The 13,385-nt window shown below is 44.7% G+C and overlaps 1 protein-coding gene across 2 annotated transcripts in view; it reads left to right on the top strand.

Moving 5' to 3' along the window:
- The window catches only part of LOC135370837 (uncharacterized), a 45,899-nt gene extending 32,733 nt beyond the window's left edge, over positions 1-13,166 (top strand). For both annotated transcript variants that reach the window (XM_064604710.1, XM_064604711.1), the window contains exons 3-19: positions 42-114; positions 181-304; positions 384-518; positions 576-776; positions 3,159-3,630; positions 4,435-4,549; positions 5,158-5,248; positions 5,699-5,983; positions 6,039-6,262; positions 7,573-7,725; positions 8,411-8,615; positions 8,968-9,060; positions 9,145-9,314; positions 9,742-9,930; positions 10,056-10,135; positions 10,304-10,408; positions 10,494-13,166. In XM_064604710.1, coding sequence (XP_064460780.1) covers positions 42-114; positions 181-304; positions 384-518; positions 576-776; positions 3,159-3,630; positions 4,435-4,549; positions 5,158-5,248; positions 5,699-5,983; positions 6,039-6,262; positions 7,573-7,725; positions 8,411-8,615; positions 8,968-9,060; positions 9,145-9,314; positions 9,742-9,930; positions 10,056-10,135; positions 10,304-10,408; positions 10,494-10,678 — 2,900 coding nt within the window. In that variant the 3' untranslated portion in view covers positions 10,679-13,166. The remainder of the gene's footprint in view (positions 1-41; positions 115-180; positions 305-383; positions 519-575; positions 777-3,158; positions 3,631-4,434; positions 4,550-5,157; positions 5,249-5,698; positions 5,984-6,038; positions 6,263-7,572; positions 7,726-8,410; positions 8,616-8,967; positions 9,061-9,144; positions 9,315-9,741; positions 9,931-10,055; positions 10,136-10,303; positions 10,409-10,493) is intronic.
- The last annotated feature ends 219 nt before the right edge of the window (positions 13,167-13,385 follow it).

Genomic DNA, 13,385 nt, shown 5'->3' with positions numbered 1-13,385 from the left:
AAGTCGGTGAACCAACAGCAGTTGTCAATTTCATGCCCCAGGTCATTCTGTGGACAGCGACGAAGGATGGGCAGACGTCAGTGATTACGAGTTTGATAGTTGCAGAGGGGCTCGGTGAGTGGAACTTTTTGAAGATAACCGGTTACCAGGATGACTGCATTTTACTCGCTGTAATTGCAGCGAGGACAAGAAGCCAGCCGCTCGCAAGGATCGCCGGTCCTGGTCTCATAATCTACACGAGCTAGTTACCAATATGAATACTGACGAGTCTGATAAGGGCTACGAAGATATCACCTGGGAGCTGGTACGAGACGGCACTTCATTTCTGACAGTTCCTTCGGTGTGTATAATCGTAATATACCTTTACCTCGCGTACCTCTAAGGTGGATACTGGAGACAGCAGCTCCTCGTCTACGACGTACGATCACTTGTACGAACCCATCTACGACCTCCTCGATAAGGATGGGGTGCCCCCAGACCTTATACCCGAGACAGACAATGTCTACGCTGCGCCATTTGTAAGTGTTGTTTCAAGGGAACGTCCGAACATGGCTTCATAATTTATGATTTTGTAGGAGACTGATAGGGAAGGCCCTGCTTCTCACGCGTCATCGTCGTCATCAAGCGTGGCGCACGGATCATCTTCTGATACGTGCAAGAACGAGTCCCGATGCTCTGGCAACATCCATCTGCAGCTATCTTCACGTTTCAACCTGGTGAAGATAAAGAAAAGCACGAAGAGTGCCACAGAGATCGGAGTTGGAGTTTGCGTTGAAGTGAGTTTATTTCGTATTTATGGCTAGAGGTGTGCGCGGGCGCGGGTCGCTGGTAAAACGCGCGTACACCCACTGGTCGGGCGGGTACCCGCATTCATTGTAGTGCGGTAGACCACGAGAAAGTGTTTCCTTCGTTAGCGGGCGCTGCCGCGTTTGTGCACAGTATCCCTGCATCGAGCGCGCCTATAGTGAAAGGTCATTTTCTATGGCAGGGTATAGTCTCCAAGAGGGGAGGACAGCCCTCAAGCTTGGGTTGGGTTGCATTTTCTCTTTTTCCAGGAGGCAAGAGTCGACAGAGTGCTCTTTCACCCTCCCACATTGGGGGTGAAGGAAAGACGGGTCTCCGAAGATGCGCAATGAACAGCAACAACAAAATGTGTTCCTTCACGAGTTTTTTGCGGACGATCTACCGATCGGATTTTTGTTCTGAAAACGACTACGATATCAGGTGACCGAAAGGAACGTATGTGTTCATTGGGACAACTTCGTAGCTTTTTTATAATTAAAAAGTTAATTAACGATTTTAGGTAATTAGTCATTCGACGGTTGAGCAACACACATGACGAAGAACGTTCGCGGGCCCAGAGATGATAGAAGTGAAAACAGGATGTCTATAGCCCTTATATTTTTTTATGAAAAATCTGCGCCGAAAAAAAAAGAAAAAGGCACCCTGTATAATAATTCGATGGCCATTTTTCTCGATAGCTATGCGTGCATTTTGATATGCCAAAAGTGCAGTTTTGACATGCGTAGATGCTTTCGTGCTTTTCTAAGTTTGCTGCAGTGCTCTATTGGCTGCCACTTAGTGATGCAAAACCGTCGATAGTTTTCTCAAAACTATCGAAGTGTCGAAAAGCTATCGGTAATCGATCGAAAACTACCGATTGTTGACTGTCGATAGTGCTATAGATAGTGTTGAAAAACTATCGATAGTTTTACGGTGATTGACTATTGATAGTACTGTTCTTTTGTTTTTCTTTGCTATCGACAGATAGATTTGGTTCTCACTATCGACGTTTTCGTTCCCGTCTTCGTTTTCGCACTTGCACAGTGACAACGAAAACAGAATCAAGTTCTTTCCGTTTAGCTGTAATATATGAACGATGCACTGCAAGCAGCGAAAGAAGATGCTCATCATAAAATTGTACGCACTCATGAGACTACAGTGCCAGTCAACCCAGTGCAGAGAGCATCACGTGACCTTGCGGTTGGTTTGAGCGGCATGAGAATCTCAATGTCAGCGTCGGAGGGAAAGCTGCTCTGGGCTGTATTGTAAAACTTGTACGAGTGAGGCATTTCCATTTTTTTGTTTTTATCTGCTGCCAGATAGTTTTCCGATAGCCGACTATCGATAGTTTTGCATCGCTACTGCCACTCGCATGTGCAGTGCGGGTCCGCTGTTATACACCCGCGGGAGCGGGTAGTTCTATTAAAACTCGTGCGGGTGCGGGATGAGAGACCTTGTCTGCGGGTGCAGTGCAGGTCGGGGCTAATCGGGTTCGGAAAGCGGTTTATCTGGCCAGCAGATCGGCACCTGCGCCAATCATCTCCATCGCTCCAAATCACGTGACCCTCTGAAGTGCAATGGGCGGTGTGCTCCCTGCGTTCCCGGTCACCGTGGTTTCGGTTTCGGCTCCTTAGCATATCAAAATTCGGGGATGGATATTTTAACGCACGCACGTGCGTGTTTCAGGATTTGTTAGACGCGGAATGGCTTTTAGCGAGGATATAGTCTCTTATCCTGCTACCTCGAAGTCCCCTAATTAAGGAGTTAATTAATGAATTTTGGGCAATTAGTCATCTTGTAGTTGCACACTTTCTCTGAGAGGATGTCCTCCTGGCCGACAACTGTGCTGCTATTATAGCTCTTTTAAATAAAAATTCTGTAAAGACTAAAAACAAACATCCAGTATATTCAAAAACCTCCGAAGCGGGTGTAGAGGAATAAGGGAAGGTTTGCTTACGCAATTTTTGCTGGTTTGAGTTTCTTTCTTTCCTTTTTTTTGAGTGTGTGTGTGTGTGTGGGGGAGGGGGGGATCTTCCTTGTCTCGGGTATCGTCCTCCTCGCAGTGGGAACAAAGGACGGGATGTGGGTCGCAACCTTCCTCTGTTAGTTCTGATGCCCATGAAAGGGTCAGCCTTGACGTCAGTGACCCGAGAGTGAGACCTTCAAACCGGTCGCCGTGGGCATTCTTGTCCGCTTCCCTATCGCGCCTTTTGTCCCCTTTTAGCCAGAGAATTTGCTCTTGGGATACAAACTACCGTGTATCTACCACGCAGGGGGGACCCCAGCGCAACGCGCGCGTTATCGACAGTTATTGTTGTGAAGCTGCGATACAGCGGTGTTACTAACAAACGGATTACAAATTCTGCATCCTACAGAACTCCAGGAACAGCAAGTCAAAGAAGAAAGCTATCGTGGACTGCATTTTGCGTCAGGGGCTGCCCCATTCGTCGTCGAAACGAAACAGCATGTTCGGCGGTGCCTCCAAAAAGGAAACGGCCACCTTCTACGTTCGCCTCTCTGTGGATCGCGAGTTGTTTGACGGCGAGAAACGCAGACATAGCGATGGATCAGATGCGGGAATGCAGGGGAACGCAGGAGGAGAGCTGCAGAATTCCCATTCTGGCATTGCGCAACGGAATGCACCGAGACGACGGCCGATTCGGCGGGCGTCGTCTTCGGCGGGAACCATTCAGAGGCCGAGCATGCCACCACCTCTGCCACCCACCACGGCGACAAAAGCAGCAGCAGCAGCAGAGACCATCAAAAAGTCTTCCTCGGAGACTGAGGCTGTCGGCATGCAGCGGACGGAGAGCTCTCTGTCTTTCTTCTCTGGTTCTGCTGTGACCGGTAGGTTTTATATTAACCTTAGGTCCCGGTGTTTTGGGGTTAAGCTCTGTACATCCCGGTTCCCCCTACCCCCACCCTAGAGTCACTAAATAGGGAACGTAGTAGCTACACTGAGCCACGCAGGCGTGTTCGCCCGTCATCTTGGGTCGGGCGAGTGGGTGTACAGCTCTTACTGTTCGTAAACATCGACACAGAAAAGCTGCAGGGGACAACTGTAAAACTAGCGTCTGACCAACAGTAGAAAAATACCTGCATCTATAGCGAACTAGTGCAACGAATGATATTGTTTTTAAGTTACTCATTGAATGGTTTGTAGGTATCATTCTCCATTAAAGCATGAAAAAAAAGGAAGAGAAAACAAAAAAACTGTCTCTGAATTTCAACAAATCGGGAGAGTGAATGATAACGCTCGCTTGGTTGTGATATGTTTCATCAGCTGTCTGCAACCATGCAGGCGCCTGCGGGACCATTTTTTCCTACACCCGCATTCAGCAGAACCGCTTGGCCTGTCCTGTTCATCTGAAATGAAAGAAGCCCTCTTTTTATTTACCACCCAATATCACCCAGTGTTACCCTGAAATAGAACCTAATTTTGCAGCCCCCCCTCAGTGGCAGATCCAAACCCTCAGTTTGGGGGGGGGGGGGGGGCTTTCTTTGTCGGAGCTCGTAAGTGGGGGGGGCGGGGAACTAAGGTGCAACCTAGCATTTTTGTGGAAGGGGGCGATCACCCAACTGCCCCCCCCCCCCTTCTTTTTGCATTGCACCATGTCAGTGCCGCTGATGTTTGTGTTTCGTGTGTTCTAGAGTCAAGGCCAGGGTCCGGATCGCTCAGTCCCATATATGACACATTCCCTCCTGTCTTTGGAACCTCCCTGATGAGTGATCTGGCATCATACACTCAGATGACGGACTTGGACAGGTAACCAATATTCTTTCTGTGAGATCCTCAGCAGTAAGAGATGTAGCCTTGTAAGTGCAGCAGTAGAATTGCTGCTCTGAGCATTTGTAATTTGAGGCAATGGCAACAAGGGAATACAAGGGACGTTCCAAATGATGTCGGGTTTATTTTACCCTATGATCCCTAATAAAATACTCACTTTGGAGCATTGCTTTTATAGCAAGAACAATGAAAAACAATGCATATATTCTGGATTTTTACCGCATATTTAGAAGATTTTCAGTGCAGATTCTCATGCATATTTTGGGAGTTTTTAGTACATATTTATCCACACTCTAGTTATGTTTGTTCAAGTTGCACAGAATTACATATTAGTACTGAGTCTGCAAAAATTACATTGTGGGCCACATTGGGAATGCCAAAAGTCTCTTTGTGCATGATTCATTCAGTTGAACGCTTGTAGCAGTTCAAAATTAATGCGTAGTTGTGCAGCAGATACTGTTACGTGCTTCACTTCTTTCTCTTCGGGAGCTTAGTCAGTCTTTTGTTCCCATGCACCACGAACGATGCATATGCACTGCAGTAACTGCCCCGGTCATTTAAAAGTGTTTTTTTTTTTTCTACAACAGTACGGACAGTTCAAGTCTCGTGAATGCAGCTGATAGCAGTGCTCCAAACACAGAGTCCCTCACCAATGAGGAGTCATCTCCGGATTCCGAGGTGAGTGACAGATATACATGATAAAATGAGATTTCCAAGCATTGCTTTGACAGCCTGCTTGACAAGTTTGACATTGCTTCACATTGTATAACTTGTTCAAAATTATCTTTCACAACCTTAGTATTACCACTGGCCAAGGAATAACACTTCCTCAAAAAAGAAGGAAATTAGCAGACGACACCGTACAAGTTCAGTGCTACTTGCTGTGGCATATTCATACCTCCATTGCTCTTCTAGGTTGCTTGTGACCATGTAATGTTCCTTCCACATGAGTTGCCAATGATGTACTTCTAATATTGCTGTTTCCATGTGAACTACAACTTGAAATCAAAATGTCTAGAAGCGAAGTAAACAGCCAGAATATGTTCACAAAGACATACGCTTAATGTGCAAGAGCCAGCCACGTAGGTGCCTTCACTTTTGAACCGAATCTCTTCGTTTAAATCACAGCCACTGAAATCTCCATTTCTGGAAGAACCTTTATACCAGTTCTACCAGAAAGACCTCGTAGAAAGAGCGTGTCACTGGCATACGGCTGATGGATCTACTACGGAGGAGGATGATGGGACATCAACCGTCAAGACGACAGACGACAGTGGTCAGACAGAAGACAGTGACATGGACAGCCAACTATCCGACCAAGAGAATGGTCAAAAGCAGCAACGGTCAGCGATGGAACTGCTCCACTACGGCACAGGCATGGGGTTACGCACGCTCTGGTGTGAAGTGCCTGAGGTAATGTCGGCATTTGTGCGGGGGAAGTGCGGCTAATGTTTGTCGTATTTGCCAGGTCATCGAAAGCGGAGTCTTGGCAAACATGACACCGCAGGAAGCACGGCTCCAGGAGGCCATGTTCGAGGTGATCACCTCGGAAGCATCCTACCTCAAAAGTCTCAACGTCCTCGTAGACCACTTTGTGAGATGTCCAGATTTCAGCAAGGACGGCATTCTACACAAGAGAGAATGGCGTGCACTCTTCGCCGACATCCTCCCCGTGAGAAATGTCTGCGAAAAGTAAGTTGAAAGTGGTACTTCACAATGGGGGTGGAAGGTACGCACCACCCAGTGAGTGCTGTGATATCGGGTGGAGGGGACCCTCGGTGTCACAGCTTGCTTACCGTTCCTAGTTGAGGATGTGCATGTCAAAATTGCACGTTGCATCTGGCGACTCCCATTGATGCTGCGGAACAGGGCGTTTTTGCTCACTGAATTCTGCACAGGTTTCACATATAAAAAAAAAATGAAGGATGATTAATGTAATTAATGCCACCCACTGCCACTATCCACTAGGGGTGTGCGAAAATTCGAATCGAATATCAAACGCTCGAACTATTTGATTCGCGAATCGAATATCCAGTATTCGATTTTTCGAATATTCGACTACTCCGCGAATATGAACGACACAACCCGAAAGTGGGCTTCACCTGATGCTTCCGTGCATGAGGTGAAGCCTCCTTTACGAAATTGCCTTTGCTGCAGGACCAACACAGGCGGGACGGTGTTTAGTTTAAGACAACGTTATCCAAAGTTAGTTTTGTAGACATCGTCTGTGGAAGGGGTGGTGCCCCCCCCCCTCCCCCTCCCCCTGAAACAATTAGTCTCATCTGTATAACATGCTACTGCCTGACAACAAATTTTGAAATGGAGGTAACCACTCCAGTATGTGTAGGCTCACCTGAAAAGCAGGAAGCACTCTCATGTAAAATTAAAGAGTAGGGGCTTTAAACAGAATAATTGCACGTCTCTCTTGTGACAGTTAATGGCAGAAAAATTACACTAAAGCCATGGGCTACAAAATGGAAACTTTTAGTGCAAAAGTCACATATTGTAAATTTTGCACAAATATTCGATATTCGGAATTTTTCCTCCATTCGATTCGACTTAAAATATTCGAATTCGCACACCCCTACTTCCACTCCATGTCCTACCTTTCCTTACTCTCAACTCTCCACTGCCTTCCTCCTCTCTCATGCGGCATACTTCCCTCTCCACGTTTTGACCACGGATCGACACCGACACTTTTTCTTGGAACTTCGCTTCTAATGCTAACGCATTAATAATGTGTGCATTATTCTCACGCCTGTGATATTCTTGACTGCAAGTGGTTGAACTGGTTGAAGTGCGTTATGAGGTGACGTGCATCCTATCAAAAATCCTGAAATAGCCAAAGTTTGGAGCATTGTCTGCAGCAATTTTCTACTTATTATTTTTAATTTTCACTGGGAGTAAGTTAATCTTTACGGGAACTTCTCAGACTAATCTTTGATGTCACGGGAATGTTGTCAATTAATTAGGGATATTAAAATGACATTGTTCTTTTGCAGCTTACTTGCGGACTTCGAAAAACGGTGGAAGGAGAGCATAGTGATCTCGGACGTCTGTGATATTCTGCATGAGCACACCATTAACCATTTTGGAGTGTACATTCGGTACTGTTCCAACCAGATACACCAAGACCGCTTGCTTAAAGAGCTCAGGTATGTACAGTTGATTACGGGAAGAACACAAGTAGCTGTCCTCACAGAAATCAACACTGGCTGTCATCAACAGGCTTCGAAAACCCTACATACATAGGTGCAGCAAATGAGGTCAGGATGATCTGATAGCACATGGAATCATATATGTGTTCGGTGTATCTATAATGTTGAGTATCTGTTGTGCTAAACATCTGTAAATGCAGTCTGAACAGTGACTGTTGGTTATCAGTCAGGAACAGGAAGTGGAGGAAGTTCAATCAAAGAGTAGTTTTGTATGATCGTTTTAAAACTACTTATTCACTCTGGATTTGTTGGTAGTACTGAAAATTTGCGCTTTTCATATTAATTTAGTAATGGATGAAAGTAGGAAACTAGGAAAGCAACACCCTTGACATATTCTTCCTCCCTACTGACCCACATAAAATACCACTCGGTACCATGTTTAACAAGTTCGGACTCTTTACTGATCTGAATGCAGCTGAACCGAAGCAGAATCACTGCCCTGAGCTGACCCAAACCAATAAAACAACGTTTGTTTCATTTGATCTTTTAGAATGTGATGTCCTGGTTGTCCTTGTTTGGAATCGAGAATCTCAATGACAATTTTGCTCGAATTCATCATGAAACGTCAGATTAGCTGTTGATACAGGTTGCGGTGTCAAATATTTGTGCATTTTGTTTGTAGGGAGACCAGGCCAGAATTTGTGGAAGTACTGCAACGTCTGGAAGCAGATACCAAGTGCCATGGTCTTAACATGTATTCCTTTCTGATGCTCCCGATGCAAAGGATCACACGGTTGCCCCTCTTGGTCGATGCAATCTTTAAAAGGCTGGACATAGATTCAGCAAAGTATGACATTTGTAAAGAAACACTGGCAGCATTGAACAAGGTGACTCCTTTTTATAGCATTTCCTGAGCACATGTAGGCATTCAAACTCTGGACATGCTTTTGTACGTATAACACGTTAAAGCTTTAGACTAGAGCACTGCACGGGGTCGGGCTTACCTGAAAACCCAAGCCCGGCCCAGCCCATGGGCCGGGCAGATCATCCTGGGCCTCAAAATACGGTCTGTGCAGTGCTCTACTTTAGACATCTGAATCGAACATCTTAAAAAAAAAGCGATTTCAAGACTTTAAATGCTTCGCAAATCTTGCAGTGCAAACAGAAATATCCAAAACTGGGCAAACATGCTTGAAGCGAGGACATTGTCCTTGAGTGAGATCTGTTTCTTCCTTTTAGGTTGTATCTGAATGCAATGATGGAGCAAGAAAAATGGAGCGCATGGAAGAAATGCTGCACATCAGTCGTATTCTCGAGTTCAAGGATTGCAAGGTACATACAACACACCCGAGCCCTCCACTGCTCTAAGGCTATGTCTTAGATACTCATCATTCATGTGCCTCATGGTTTATGCAGGCCATTCCCCTGATTTCATCATCTCGGTGGCTGGTAAAGAGGGGGGAGCTTCTGCGGGTGACGTTTGATCTCAATGCAAAGAGAACTTTTGGCCGTTCGGTACGATATTCCAAGAGCTCACTCTACCTGTTCCTATTTACTGACCTGCTTCTCTTGACAAAGAAGAAAGGGTAAGAACATTTCATCCTTCATGCTCATGGTGTACGACATCTACTACATACTGTAAAACCCCTAATTCATGGCCCCTTAATTTCCGAAATTCCACAAACTGAAAAATTAGCAAATTTTTAAGGGCATGCGGGCGCTTCGGTCCAAAAATGACAGTTCAAAAACTATGCTGCAATTTGCAAACTTTTTCATTGCTGGTTTTGCAGGTTACCTGTAAGCATTCAAACTACCTTGCACCACAAGCAGGCACACTATGCCGCGTTTATCAAATTCGGTACAGGCAATCTTGGGCGTTATCACGAAGGAAGCCAATAAAGCCACATCTAGGACTCTAAAAAAGAATTGGGGTTGTGAAATTAGAGAGTTTTACAGTACCCTCTATGCCTAGCAATGCGAGAAAGCTGAACCCATTCTCACTACTTTCTGCAGAGAGGAGTACTACAGTGTGGTCGATTACTGCCCTCGTAACATGGTCCAGACCAGCTCCACCGAGGGACAGGACAGTGGCATTTTCCTGCCACCGCGGCTGCCCGACTGTTGTCGCAACCTATTCCAGATGACCATCCTCCAGAATCATGAAGGGAAGACTGTAGAAATGCTTTTGTCAACAGATTCTGAGTAAGTAAAAATGCTGCTACAACCCTTCTTACAATTACAAATGAGATTGCGTGTTTTGCCCCAGGTGTGTATGTTTTGTATAATTAGTTAGTTAATTACCTCATTAGCCATTGCATCTATTTTAGGAGTGAGAAAACAAGGTGGATAGATGCGCTCACTCCAGTGATGTCTTCAAACCCAGACGAAAGGATATACGAGGAATGGGGTAAGCAAAATTAACAAACAAGCAAAATTAAGCAGTTGCTTTTCAGTAATTAGAATAGTATCTGCAACATCGGTATGGCCATACTTTAGTCACACAACTAATACTTTACAACCTGTATTACTCAATGACTAGCTCTAAATTACTGAAGTGGCCTTGTTTGTCTTTCAGACTGCCCCCAAGTGCAGTGCAGGCATGCCTACGTTCCAAAACAGCCCGACGAACTAGCGCTCGACGAATCGGACGTCGTTAACGTGTTCCGTAAGATGTCAGATGGTAAGCCTCCGACCTCTCTCACCCTGCATGTAGCGCACACTTCATCTGCACGAGCAAAAACAACAATGTGAGAGTAATTTTCCAGGTTGGTACGAAGGGGAACGAATCCGCGATGGTGCACGCGGATGGTTCCCAGCGTCACATACAGTCGAAGTCATCAACCTGCATGTGCGATCACGAAACTTGCGGCAACGGTATCGTTTGCTCATGGCTTCACAGAGCTATCTCGAGGGACAGCTCAGAGGAAGAAATGGCTCTAAGGGCAAGTGATGCAACGAAGCTCGGTGACGGCTCAATCACCTATACGTCACACGTCAACTGTTCTCACCTAAATCTCATCTCATCTTATCTGATGTTGTCTTTGTTGCTCCTGTGACAGTGATAAGGTTTCGACACTTTCTGACTTTTTTTTGTATTAACTCGGAGATATTCGATGCATCGAAAAATGTTCCAATCACTGCCTCTTTCCAATTCCTGAAAGAAATGCCATTTTTATGTCTGTATTTTGATACTACATACTATATTTTGTGTACCAGTATATCTGTGCATTCCAAAAGCTTGCACAGCAAAAAAAAAAAAAAAAGGAAACGAAAGAAACACGGACTACAGCTGCCCTTCAGTGCACATGGGCACGAATGAAAGTTACAAAAAGATGTTCTGTAACGAAGTATAGGCAAGAGCTATTTATAGTACACTTAGGCATTGCGGAGAAATGGATAACAGTTTCATGTTTTTCATGTGTAATTGTCTTTCAGTACACTGTACGTTACACTCTTTGGTTCCTTATAGTTCTGCCATGCTCAATTTACCTCCATTCCCTGTCCCTTTCTGGGAAATGTGAATATTTGAAAAAGACAGATGTAACATCTTTTTTGCCTTAATTAACTGGATTATTTTTTTAATCCTAGTAAATGTATACTAACCACTACATTTGTTGGGGACCAATGAGGCACATCAGTGAACAACGGCATTATAGTTCAGTTAAGTTCTTAACTATCAGTTTGACGAGCGTGCTGTAAATTTTTGCTCGCTGCTGGCCGAGACATTGCTTTTGACAAAGTGTTCTTGTCCTTTTGTGCCTCGTCATGTATGTGTGTGCATGTGTACATGCAAGTGTAAATATACCGCATCATGCAATAGGGACTAGGCATACGTGTATGTACGGTGCTTATTCTAATAATGCTAAGTCATGGACGTGTTCAGCTGCATTCTTCTAGGGTAGGACATGTTACTATGTAGGTGCATCCTCAGAATTTCTAGCAAATTGCAATATTGCTTTAGTTTGGAACCAACAGATCCGCATTACAGTTGAGCTTGTTTATGATAATTGTGAGTGCAACACGAAAAACGCCATAAAGGGATCATGCAAAAGCCCGACTCTGGGCACACAGGGGGACGACGCGAATCACTGGTTCAAAGACACCAGAGAACACAAGCCCCCTCTTATTCGTTCTCAGAAGCATGTACTCATCCTTTCTACGGTTGACTGTCCCGGAGGACTACCCTTTCACTGTTGATGTCAGATAGTTTCTGAAAGTGTGAATGCATTTTTCTACTTGACTACCAAAAGAGTTGGACCGATGCCAGTGCAAAAAGTTTCCATATTTGTAAAAATCTTCAAAAGTTCCCAACGTCAGATATGTTCATGTGTACATTATCATGTTCGTGATTCTGAGTCGTGCCAATGTCGGAAGCATTGCCACTTGTGGTAAAAAGATTGGGTCATCGTTCTTTACTTCAGCTTCTGGGTGTCTTACAAACAAGCTCAGCTGTACAAGGTGCTTCTCCTAACTATACACTAGCTCACTGTAACAGCATTCCAGGTTGACACATGCAAGAGTCAAACCAGTAACAACCATCCTTCTCTCAATGGACAAGGAGGAAAAGCGGGAACAATGCACATCTTTTAGGGTTCTCTGACAACTACACATTACAGGAACAAGTCTATAAGCGATCCAATTGCGAGAAATCTACTACCAAAGTAACTATTCTGTGCAGCCTTTTGTTGCATTTGTAGTCTGACAACGACAGACCAGGACTAACAGAGTCTGCCACTTCAATGTACTGCGACTGTCCTCTACTATGTGGTCTTACCGTTGTGACTATCTTTCCTACAATTAAAGGTGTATCACGATTATGAAGGAGATAAACCAAAATCTGTAGCTACGCTTCTAAGGTTATGACATTCGCAGTAACGTCAGAGGATTCTCAAATACAGGCATCGGTCTCCTCTTGTTCTGAACAACTGCCCAGTCAACGAACAAAATTTAAGCAATGCACTTAATAGCTCGTGCACCTGAACCATGAACATTTACTGCAGCTGTTTTATTGTGAACAATTGGATATTTGGGAGCTTCTCGTAGTTATTGACGGGGCCCAGTACATCCAGGAAGAGGCTGGATTCTTTTTTTTTTTTGCCAATATCTGAGTGAGGTGTAAATGTATCTGTCGTCCCTACTCATGTTCAGTCATTCCATTTATTATCTTTGTGTTTTCATGTGGGAAACATTGTGCCACCCACTGCTAGTCATCATCACCACCACGTAAGCCATGCAAACAGCATGATACATAATGGGGGTTCATTGAGTGTCTCTTATCTTCCCCCTGGTCTGGACAGGATTGTGTGAGATGCTTTATAATTGTGCCACACAGCGGTAACATAAAAAGCTTTAGTACGTACTGCAATTCCTACACTGTTTATACAAACATTATTTATGTACGAATTACTACTTTCATAAAGAATTTTTCTCAAAGAAATTGCAGCGTTTCCTACTCTTATGGTGATGGGGCCTTATTTTCCTTCCGAGTAGAAGTAATGTTGACGTCAAACTTGAAAAGCGATAAAAAAAAAACCTGAGCCGGGAAACAAAGAGAAAGACTACACAACACACAGCACAGACTGACGAATAAGATTTTGTTGACAGACCTGCTTCTTAAATAACCTGAGCCAGCAACGCCCTCTTCTGCAAGGTTACCC

The sequence above is a fragment of the Ornithodoros turicata genome, chromosome 10 (genome assembly GCF_037126465.1).
Source record: "Ornithodoros turicata isolate Travis chromosome 10, ASM3712646v1, whole genome shotgun sequence".
In the NCBI taxonomy this organism is placed as follows: domain Eukaryota; kingdom Metazoa; phylum Arthropoda; class Arachnida; order Ixodida; family Argasidae; genus Ornithodoros; species Ornithodoros turicata.
The sequence above is the reverse complement of the archived record's forward strand: the minus strand, read 5'-3'. Positions and strand labels throughout refer to the sequence as shown.